Below are 12337 nucleotides of genomic sequence, written 5' to 3' on the forward strand. Positions count from 1 at the left end.
AGTTAGAATGGGCATCATCAGAAAAGCTAAAAACAAGAAATGCTGGAGAGGGTGTGGAGAAAAGGGAACCCTCTTGCACTGTTGTTGGGAATGTAAATTGATACAGCCACTATGGAGAACAGTATGGAGATTCCTTAAAAAACTAAAAATAGAACTAACATATGACCCAGCAATCCCACTACTGGGCATATACCCTGAGGAAACCATAATTCAACAAGAGACATGTACCAAAATGTTCATTGCAGCTCTATTTACACTGGCCAGGACATGGAAGCAACCTAAGTGTCCATCAACAGATGAATGGATAAAGAAGATGTGGCACATATATACAATGGAATACTACTCAGCCATAAAAAGAAACGAAATTGGGTTATTTGTAGTGAGGTGGATGGACCTAGAGTCTGTTATACAGAGTGAAATAAGTCAGAAAGAGAAAAACAAATACCATACGCTAACACATATATATGGAATCTAAGAAAAAAAATGGTCATGAAGAACCTAGTGGCAAGACAGGAAGAAAGACACAGACCTACTAGAGAATGGACTTGAGGATATGGGCAGGGGGAAGGGTAAGCTGTGACAAAGTGAGAGACTGGCATGGACATATACACTACCAAACGTAAAATAGATAGGTAGTGGCAAGCAGCTGCATAGCACAGGGAGATCAGCTTGGTGCTCTGTGACCACCTAGAGGGATGGGATAGGAGGGTGGGAGGGAGGGAGACGCAAGAGGAAAGAGAAATGGGAACTTATGTATATGTATAATTGATTCACTTTGTTATAAAGCAGAAACTAACACAGCAATGTGAAGCAATTATACTCCAATAAAGATGTTAAAAAAAACTGAGAAAAATGATTAATTTAACTACTGTATATTAAATTTGCATTAAAACAAAACAAAAAAAAGACGCATGCACCCCAATGTTCACTGCAGCACTATTTACAACAGCTACGTCATGGAAGCAACCTAAATGCCGATCGACAGATGAATGGATAAAGATGTGGTACATATATACAATGGAATATTACTCAGCCATAAAAAGGAACGAAATTGGGTCATATGTAGAGACGTGCATGAATCTAGAGACTGTCATACAGAGTGAGGTAAGTCAGAAAGAGAAAAACAAATATCGTATATTAACGCATATATGTGGAACCTAGAAAAATGGCACAGATGAACCGGTTTGCAGGGCAGAAACTGAGACACAGATATAGAGAACAAACGTATGGAAACCAACAGGGGGTAAACAGTGGGGAGTGGGGATGGGGGATGTGGTGTGATGAATTGGGAGATTGGCGATGACATATATACACTAATATCTATAAAGTGGATAACTAATAAGAACCTGCTGTATAAAAAAATAAAATAAAATTCAAAAAAATTTAAAAAAATTAAAATGATGGTTATAATTCAATAATCCCTATGATCTTATTTAGTATTAATAGTATTAATGTTCTCTGAGTCTGTGCTTTTTGTCTCAGTAACAGAGTTCAATTTCTTTCATTTTGATAGATCCACTTAACCAGGATAATAGTGTGTGGATCAGAAGGAACATGGACATTGGAAGTAGTCAGGTGTAAATCTGAATCAAGACTCTGCTGTTGACTAGCTGCATGGTCTTGTGTAATTCAGGTAACTTGTATGAGCTTCAATTTTCAAATGTGCAAAATGGAATTAAGGAGTGTCAAGATTAAATGAGAAAAATCTAAAGAGTGTATCCTGGACTTGGTACGTGATAGGCACTCCAAAATTGGTAGTGAGTATAACTGGATATATGGATAGAAGCTAAGAGAAAAGGTTTGGTAGATGGCATTGAAAATTGTAATCATGGATGAGATCATCCAGGGAGAACATGCAATGTGAGGAAAATGGCTATTAGTAAAACTCTGAGAAATAAAAAATATTTAAAGAGCAGGTGCAGCAGGGAGAATCTGAAAACTGAGCAGAAATGAACAAATGTGGAAGAGAATCAGGACTGAGACTTTTTATACATGCCAGGGAAATAAAATTTAAATAAAAGCATTGACTGGATTTAGCTATGAGAGGAAATTTGTTACATGTTAGTAAAGTGACGTAGAGAGAAGTCAGAATTCTGTGGGTTGAAGGGTGACTGGAAAGTAAGAAAAAGGAGATAGTGACTATCCTGTTCCTTAACTATTGGTTTAAGGTAATTAGGACATGGTGGTTACGATGAAGCAAGAAATTACAGATTGCCTTCTATATGCATTTTACATATATTAACCTGATATAACTCACTTAGGGAAGAAGACTGTTATCTGAGTTCACTGCATATGGAAGTAGCAATGATCACCTGAAACTTTAGTCTCAATAATATTCTATTTTGCATTTGGGTCTGACTGAAAGTTTGTTATGTCTCAGGCTGTAAAATAAAATTATATAAATATGAGGAAGACCACAGGATGAGGTAGGGGTCATGTAGCTTTCCTAACCTGAATTACAGACAATGAGGAGACTGTCAATGTGAAAAACAAGAAGGTATAAAATATGACATAAAAACTAAATAAACATTTTAAATACTTAAATGTATCATACTGAATTCTATAGTTAATAAGCATTAAATGCACTAACATTTTAATTCACCTTTTGTTTGATATTTTCTGCCATCCATGGGCTACCAAAATACAGAACCCCATGCTAGGAACATATAATACTCTCTCAGCAACAACAAATCCAACTGGGAAAAAAAGGTTTGATGCAGGAATAAACGGTAATGCCATTAAACAAAGTGCCTACAAAGAAAAAAAAGACATTTTATTAAATTAAAAAATATATGCACATAAACAGTCAAATCCAAATATTTTATCACTGAATTTGGATAATGTACTGGTGGACCATTTTTAATAATACTATAATGGATACTGATTTAAACATAAAGAAGGATGCTTAAGGATGGTAACAACAAACATGAGGAGGTATGTCAGCAAGGTGGAATGAAGACTTCTTGAATGCTAGAACTTATACCTAAGGCTCATTCAATTATCAATAAATAAAAAATATTTTTTGAAAATATATCTAAAATAAAAAACAGTAATTTTTATATATCTAACTTATGTGCTTGTGGTAAAAATAAATTGAGAGTAAAATATATTAGGTTTTAATAAAACTACAAATAGTAGGTTGATAAAATAGCCAAACATATCAGTTTTTATTATTTTACTACTATCTGTAATACTGGAAATTGATAAGGTACATTTCAGACAAGACAGTAGACTACTTCTATACATTACTTCAGCGTTACTTTGCATAGTATTCTGATGGGTCACATACAATTAATGGAGACTTAGTATATGTATAAAAATAAACCTGGTCCCTTTAAATCAACAGTCTTTTATTCTATAAGAATTTCTAAAATTCTAACGCTGTACACTGTGTTAGAAATAAACATCACAAAATGCTTAGACTTTTTGCCATTTTGAAAATGGGATGGCATATGGTTTCCAATTACAAAGCCATTACAAAAGATAAGACACAAATAACTAGCACACAAATAACTTATGGAAAGAAAAAAGTTGGTTGTCATTAGGACATCTGTTTCTATGGACATCTGCTTCCATATTTCATTACCCTGATTTGTTTTATAGTACCTAATGGAATAAACTTCAGAAGTTTGAGAGTCCTCCAACAGTTTGAGAGGAAGGAATGCCTATTTTATACTTTATTAGTAAAAATCGATGTAGAAATGTAAATACAGTGAAAAGAATACTTTCTCCATGAATCACAAATTAATAACTTATAATAATACAAAAGACTGAATCTGAAGAAAAGCACTACCATCAAATTGCTCAGTATCATATCAACTTATATGTCTGAAATTTTAGTGTTTTCTTTTTAATCAAAAAGGTAAAACATTAAGAGTGCATAATTCACTTTCCACTTCCCAGAAATGCTTGATTTAAAAACAACCAGCTAGCTGTGAAACAGAGATTTGTTTCTAAATACATGATCCTTTAAAAAAAAATATATTCCCTATTAATTCATGGATGCCCTAAGGCAATTTCACCGGAAAAAATTAAAAGTTTTAAATTCAACCAAAGATGCATCACAGACTGATGCGTAAGCTACACAAAAAAGAAAAACCATCTCTCAAAAAAATCTGTTTTTTGAATAAGAAATGTCTCAATGATTAACTTACTCAGAAGTTCTAGTATGCTCTCTATTAACGTATGCCAACCAAGTTTACTGTAACGAACATAATATCCTTCTTCCAGTGATGTAAACTCTCCTTAAAAGGAACGAGGGGGCTTCCCTAGGGGCGCAGTGGTTATGAATCTGCCTGCCAATGCAGGGGACATGGGTTCGAGCCCTGGTCCGGGAAGATGCCTCATGCCGCGGAGCAACTAAGCCCGTGCACCACAACTACTGAGCCTGTGCTCTAGAGCCCGCAAAGCCCGCAAACTACTGAGCCCACGTGCCACAACTACTGAAGCCTGCGCACCTAGAGCCCATGCTCTGCAACGAGATGCCATGACAATGAGAAGCCCGGGCACCACAACAAAGAGTAGCCCCTGCTCGCCGCCAACAAGAGAAAGCCCGCGCAAAGCAAAGAAGACCCAACACAGCCAAAAATAAAAACAAATAAGTAAATAAATTAAAAAAAAAAAAAGGAAGGATGGTAGTGGAATAAGCCAAGAGTTTGAAGGCAAATCTGTTTCACTTCTTGTTATATAACATAAGGAAAACTATTCATATCACCTCGTGACTTCATTTCATTATAAATAAATCAGGGATTAATAACTACTTACTAATATTGTTGAGATACATATGACATCTTATTTAATAAGTGCTTAACGTGGTATCTGGTACTTGAGATACTCCTTTGATCTATGTATCTTGTTCAGAGATCTTCAGAAAATTATCACCATTAAAAAACAGCATGTTTAGTTTTATACATATTTTCAGATTATTTTCTATTATAGGTTATTACAATATATTGAATATAGTTTCCTGTTGTTTATCTATTTTATGTATAGTAGTTTGTACCTGTTAATCCTATACTCCTAATTTATCCCACCCTTCCCTCCCCTTTCCCTTTGGAAGCCATAAGTTTGTTTTCTATGAAATTAACACAATACTGTAAATCAACTATATTTCAAATTAAAAAAAGTTTAAAAAATGTATGCTTAGGACTATACTTAAAGCAGTTATACCTAAGGTCACAAGTGTTCCTTTTTTATACATATAAAACATAATTAATGTAATTAATTAATATAAGTATGTTTATTTCATTGGCAATATCCTATTTTTCATTCAGCTTGAACTACACAAATCATTATTTTATTTGCCAAAACTCTGTGTATTTACCCACCCCTCCTTTTTTGCCTTTCTTTTAGTTAGAACCCCAGCTTTGGATGTATTCTACCACATATATGCTTCGTCTTTATTTATGTGAGCAGCAAAAGCACTACTAGAAAGTCCCAAAGCAAAATAGATTAATATCATCATAAACTCGTGATCAACTTCAAATTGATCCTTAAGACTGCTGAGGATTCCTAGGTTTCTTTGGTAGGCTCACTCCCACTCTCTTTGACTATTTTGAATCTTGACTACCTTTCTCAAAATTTTGACCCATGTCACTTTCAGCAGGTGACCACACTTGCAAATTTTCAGAGAAAACTAAAACAATAAAACAAGATTTCCTTCAATTCTCCGCTACTAAACCTACCAACATCCACATTCATGTTCATTTCCATCCTTCCTGTAACCATAAGTGGTGTCTCCATCTATCTCAGGCCAAACCTGAGCTCTATACCTCTAATCTCACTATCAATCATCTCTTCTTTCATTTACTTAATCACTTTCTTATGAACTTTCTACCTATGTTAAAAATGCTCTTGCCTCTCCAACCTTAAAAATCTTCTCTTCTGACAACACATCTTTAAGTTATCTTACCCAATTCATTATGCCCCTTAAGTATAAAACAAGTTCCCACACTCTTAGGAAAAGATTTTTGGAGCCATGGCAACAAGTAATTGGTTGTAACCTCATTTAATCAACATTTCAACTCAATGAATATGTTTTTGTAAGCCAACCCATTAGTGATATAAACATTTCAACTCAATGAATGTTTTTGTAAGCCAACCCATTAGTGATATCTCTTTGTGTCAGAAAGAGACAGCCAACTGAGTGCTCCAATGAAAGTGATTCTACATGCCAACCAAGCAATAGTCTTCCCCCACCATCAACCCACTCCAGACTCTGAAGGTCCATCAATTCCAGATCTCTGTGCTTCCCCCAAGCCCTACAGAAGATCAGCAGTTTATTATACTTGAAGCCCTTGCCTGACTGGCTGTCTTTCCTAAGTTAGGAAATTCAAGCTTGTCTCATCCTTTGAAATATTCAAAGTTAAATCACCCCTACAGGTTACCTACACTAGCAATCTTCACTTCCTCACTTCCTAATCAAATCACTCCACAGAAATAAATTTCATTTAAGTAACTAATATACGTAAAAGAGGTCAAATTCAACTGGTCTCACTTCTCTACTTGACAGCAGCTGTTAGTGTTAACCATTCTTTCTTGAAACACTTTCCTTTCTGTACATTTCGTGTACCTCCCATTTAGGTTCATTTTCCTTTATATGGTATGTAATGTGGAAGCTTTTCAAGACTTAGATATAGGCTTCTTCTCTTTCATTCTATAAAGCCCCTTCAACTATTTATTGAGGGAAAATTAAGACCAAATACTCTAAGGCATGCATTATGTGTATGAATTAACTTCTGTACACCTAGAACGGTGCCAGCTAGTTACCATCTCTAAGAAATATGACAAAATCCCAGTTGAGAAAGGCTGCTCTATAACCTCTCCATAGGCCTTCTTCTCCACATCCTGGTTTCAATTACTATCTCTACGGCAATTATCAAGTTTCTCTATGGTAATCAATCAAATTTTTACGTGTAGCTCAGTCTTCGCCACTGAACTCCAGACACAAAGTGCTATTCGAAATCTCTATCATATTGTTTTATAGGTACCTCAAACTCAACAGGTCCAAAAAGAATAGTAAATATTCTTTTTTCAAACTCTATATTCTTTCAAATCTCTCTAGAATGCAAGTTCTCTAGAAATGGGGACCCTGTATTTCCTTTTATTATCATATACTCAGTGCCTAAAATGCTACCTGCTACATAGGCTGAAAATCAAAAATTTTTATTGAATGAATAATTGAATCTAGTGACTGCAGCCAGAAATAATATATTTGCAAAGTATTAAAACCACTTTTTGGCATATAGTAAATGCTCAAGAAAAGTTAAAGATTATTATCTTCTTCCATAATTTAAAGTAAGAGGCAACAGAATTATTATGAGTAAGATGTGAGGGCAGAGTTAAGAAAATTACAAAGAAACAGATCTCAGAAAAACAAGAAAAGACTTTAATCAGAGTTCTCTGAACACAGTAAGAAAAACCTCAGGGAGTAATGAAAGTCTTGCTAATGAAAAATAAAGAGCTATGTATTTCTAGTTGCTTATCTTACCTGACACTCTTCTCTGTGCCAAGAAAACAAAGAAGTATATAATATGACTCATTTCTTTAAAGAGTGTATAATCTAGTTGGGTAAAGGTAAGAAATATATTAAAAAAAATGATGCTAAAAAGAATGCTTCATGATTTCAGAGTTCCCATCAAATTATGGAAATTCATAATCACTCTTTGTTTCATATGCTGAATGTGCAGCATTAGTCAAATTCTGATATATAATTCTAGGATAACCTAAAATAAGTTCATAAATTAGGATGACATGAACAAAGAAAGACAGTAGTTCTTTAAAGATGCTTTTGATGAATTAAAGGCACTCTTAATTAATAAACTGAATATAATATCACCTAAAAATTTAAGAAACTTTCTTACCATTAAAACAGTCTTGGAGGAATTACCAGGGTATCTGAGACTGAATACTCCCAAAGCCCCCAAAAAGCAAAAAAAAATAAATGTGGCAAGATTTCGAATATCTAGAAATGACTCTATAAGTGGTATTGTTCCCATGGTCCAATCGCAGCAGAGCTCTGAAGGATTTAACAAAAGCCAAGCATTCACAGGAAGGAGGTAGTTAAAAGTTAGCTGCCTTGTAGGAGTTGGGCTTACAGCAGCTGGGTTATCAAACCTGTGTAAAGAATGAAAAAGAAAGTTATTTAAACTAAAACATTTTTTAAACACAAAGTTAATATATAACAGATATAAATAAAGTACTGAACAACAATAATAAAAGCAATATTCTACATGTAATCTTGTTAAACCGAAGACAAATATTTTTATGGATATTTCAGACTCTTGCCAAAGTTCAAACTGTCTAACCTTTATGAAATGCCTAGTTGAGAGCAATGATATTTATGAAGAACTGTTTGAAGGGCAAGCAGGTGATCTATTTTTAGTTTATTATTATGATTCAGACATGCATTCTATAATATTATGACATTCTGCAGAAGCACTTTCATTAAATTATGACCTTCTGATTAAAAGTCATAAGAAAAGTTTTATAAGATTCATTGTTGCATGTGTTTATGAATGCTTCTGAGAACACTAACCAATGTTTTCCTACATGAGACGTTTCTTTCACCACTAAGTGCTAATAAAACTTATGCTTCCTAGAAAGAATTACTATGTTTTTCTTTTGTCACGAACAGAAAAAACTATATTACCTATGGGCTTTTCCTCTTTGCTTAGACTTCTAGAAAGCTAAAAACCAAATTCCCAGTACAGAGGAGTAACTGTACCTATGTAACATTTTATTTGTGTTCTACTTAATATAAGCTTATATCCTAGTTTATATAGGCCATGATACATTAAATGTACATTTCATTAATTTAGTCTATTTTCTGCATATTAAGTCAAATCATTTTTTTAAAAGTACATTTAAATGAATCATTTCAGATTTTTATTTCTTTAGGCTATGTTCTAAATTGTACTGGCTATATTAACATATAGTCCTTTAAAAACCCTATTTCTCATTTTAAAATGAATAAGCCAATGAAAAATCAACCTCTACTACTTATTTGACTTGGTCTTCTTAAAAATATCAAATGGTTGAGAAAAAGTACACAGTTTTTGAACGAATAATATTTTCTAAACTTTCATATTTGAATATATACATATATGAAAAATACTAAGTCTTGAAACTCAGGACTTGAATTCTCAAAATAATCAACAGAACTGAATACAAAGCTTTTCCCCTGTAATCCACTTTCAGAGTTCATTTTAAAAAATTAACAGTTTATCTAGGATAGGTGATTTAATAATTGAACTGCAGTCAAAGAGTACATGTCAAAGCAAGTCAAATCATATTACAATCAACCTCAAAGGGTAATAGAATAAAATTTATATAACACACACAAATACATACACACACACATTTTTAAATGCTTACATTTGGAAAATATATATTTATAACATACCCCATACAGTCATCCACACACACATATACAAAACAAATACATTCACACCTATAAACCACATTTTCATATTGTAAAACTAGAGATAGAAAACAGTTGATTCAAATTCTCTGAAAGGAATGATAAACAGAACAAAAACACTGAAACTAGTGAAGAGGGAAATATAAAATATCTATCTACAATTCAATTTATTTCCCATACTATCATGCTTAAATGAGCTGTTTAGTTTAGCATGGCTAGACTCAGAAATTCTGGAAGTTAAAAAGTAATTATTTTTTAAAGAAAAAAATGCTGTTAAGAAGGATAAGTATTACACAATGGAATACTACACAGCCATAAAAAACAATGAAATAATGCCATTTGCAGCAGCATGGATAGACCTCGAGATTATCATACTTAGTGAAGTAAGTCAGGCAGAGAAAGACAAGTATCACATGGTATCACTTATATGTGGAATCTAAAATAATGATACAAATGAACTTATTTATAAAACAGAAACAGACTCACAGGCATAGGAAACAAATTTATGGTTACCAAAGGGGAAAAGGTGGGAAAGGGATAAATTAGGAGCCTGGGTTTAACAGATACACACTACTACATATACTGATAAAACAGATAAACAAGGTCCCACTGTATAGCATAGGGAACTATATTTAATACCTTGTAATAACCTATAGTGGAAAAAAATCTAAAAAAGAATATATATATATATTTATGTAAAACTGAATTACTTTGCTATACACCAAAAACTAACACATTGTAAATCAACTATATCTCAATTTAAAAAAGAAAAAGGAACGAGAGAGAGAGAAAAAAAGGACAATTATGTGAAAATCACAAAGAATGTGTTGGGCATAAAAGAAATTATCTGAATAAAATTTATTCTAACCAGGGCCAGAAATGAACTATCATGGATAGCAACATGAACAATATTTTGGGCTTTTGTTTAAAAAAAAAGTTCTTGCATGTAATGTCTGTCACTTAAAACTGAATAGGGAACTAGTCTAAGTTTCCTCTTAAACTTTAGATAAGTAAGGTGAAATGGAATAATGCTAATCTTAGAGCAGGGAAAAAAACGATATGAAGACTGTTAAAATTCAGTAAAACTTTTGCTTCTAGCCTTAAACAACTAAAAAATAGACAATATATATAAAACTTCTTTTTTTTTTTGTGGTACGCGGGCCTCTCACTGTTGCGGCTTCTCCCGTTGCGGAGCACAGGCTCCGGATGCGCAGGCTCAGCGGCCATGGCTCATGGGCCCAGCCGCTCCCTGGCATGTGGGATCTTCCCGGATTGGGGCACAAACCCACGTCCCCTGCATCGGCAGGCGGACTCTCAACCACTGCGCCACCAGGGAAGCCCTAAAACTTCTTTTAATATACTGAGTATCAGGCAAAGAAGGACAATACCTGATAGGAAAAAAAAACAAATGAGGGGAGCCCTACCTGGAGAGATTAGTACCTCAATAGAGTTTTTAGTCTGTGCAGCAAGAGAGAACCTGAGTGGAATCCACTTGGATCTCTGAGTTGAGAAGATAGAGCTGGGAGCCCTAGAAGTCCAGGGGGTTAGAATTAGTGGGCAGAATATCAGAGAGAAGAAAGCTGCTGAGAGAGAACTCAGATCTGTAGAGGATCTCTCTCCAGCTTCCAGTACTAATGAGAACTGATCAGCACACATATGTGGGGAAATACCTAGGGGACAGTGTAGTGGGTTGATTCATGTCTCCCCAAAGTTCATGTCTATCAATAACCTCAGAATGTGACTTTATTTGGAAGTAGGGTCTTTGCCAATGTAATTACAGTTAAGGTGAGGTCATACTGGATGAGGATGGGCCCACTATTCAATGACTGAGGTCCTTATACAAAGAAGAGAAAATACAGAGAAACAAACATGGAAGAAGGCCAGGTAAAGATGGAGCAGATTACAGTGATGCAGCAACATACCAAGGAATGTCAATACCAGAAGCTAGGAAAGAGGCACAGAACAGATTCTTTCCCAGGGCCTTCAGAAGGAACCAACTATGCCTGACACCTTGATTTTGGACTCTGGCCTCCAGCACTGTGAGAGAATAAATTCCTGCTGCTTTAAGCCACTCTGTTTCTGGTAATTTGTTAAATCATATCTCAGAAAACTAATACAGTTAGGAAAATACCTTCTGAAAGGATTAGATAAACATTCACAAATATCAAATACAACTGGGAATAGTTCCTCAGCAGCCAGAGTGGAAATCCTCATAATTCATAGTCTATTGGTAGAGTGGTCAGAAGGGTCTTGTGTCAGCAAGGAAGCAAAATTAGCCCTATCCTAAATGCTACTGTGGTCTCCCAAAACAAAGCTTAAAAGCAAGACTTGAAGATGAAACATTTTTCAAATAACTTACATGCATCCCAGAACAATGGTCTACAATACAGGAATACATTAAGGTAAAGTTCACATATGGCACCTATTAAAAAACTACCAGGCATGTGAAGAAGTAGAAAAATACAATCCATGAGGAGAAAAACTATACAATCTAAATTGACCAACAAATGATACAATTAGTAGATAAAGACATTAAAGTACTGGAACATGCAGAAACATGGAATACACAAAAAAGGCCCCAAAAGAACTCAAACAGAGATGAAAACAATGTCTGAGATGAAAAATAACTAGAAAAAATTAAGGGCAGATTAGACTATGCAGAAAAAAGATTAGTAAACTTGAAGATACAACAAAAGAAACTATCCAAAATGAAAATGGGGAAAATAGCTTTGGAGGGAAGGGGAATAAACAGAGCATCAGTATGACTTCAAGAAGCCTAAAATACATGTAACTGGAGTCCTACAAGAAGAGTGGAGAGCAAAGTAAAAAATATTTCAAGAAGTAATTTCCAAAATTTATATAAAGTAAGACCTACAGATTCTAAAAAGCTCAATTAACCTAAGCATAAGAAACAAG

The 12337-nt window shown here is 34.3% G+C and overlaps 1 protein-coding gene across 3 annotated transcripts in view; it reads right to left on the reverse strand.

The window, feature by feature from the left end:
• The window catches only part of TMTC3 (transmembrane O-mannosyltransferase targeting cadherins 3), a 302048-nt gene that overhangs the window by 264317 nt on the left and 25394 nt on the right, over positions 1–12337 (reverse strand). For all 3 annotated transcript variants that reach the window (XM_060165029.1, XM_060165030.1, XM_060165031.1), the window contains exons 7-8: positions 7863–8115; positions 2603–2751 (exon numbers count right to left, since the gene is read on the reverse strand). In XM_060165029.1, the coding sequence (XP_060021012.1) occupies positions 2603–2751; positions 7863–8115 (402 nt within the window). The remainder of the gene's footprint in view (positions 1–2602; positions 2752–7862; positions 8116–12337) is intronic.

Source organism: Lagenorhynchus albirostris, chromosome 11 (assembly GCF_949774975.1).
Source record: "Lagenorhynchus albirostris chromosome 11, mLagAlb1.1, whole genome shotgun sequence".
Classification (NCBI taxonomy): Eukaryota; Metazoa; Chordata; class Mammalia; order Artiodactyla; family Delphinidae; genus Lagenorhynchus; species Lagenorhynchus albirostris.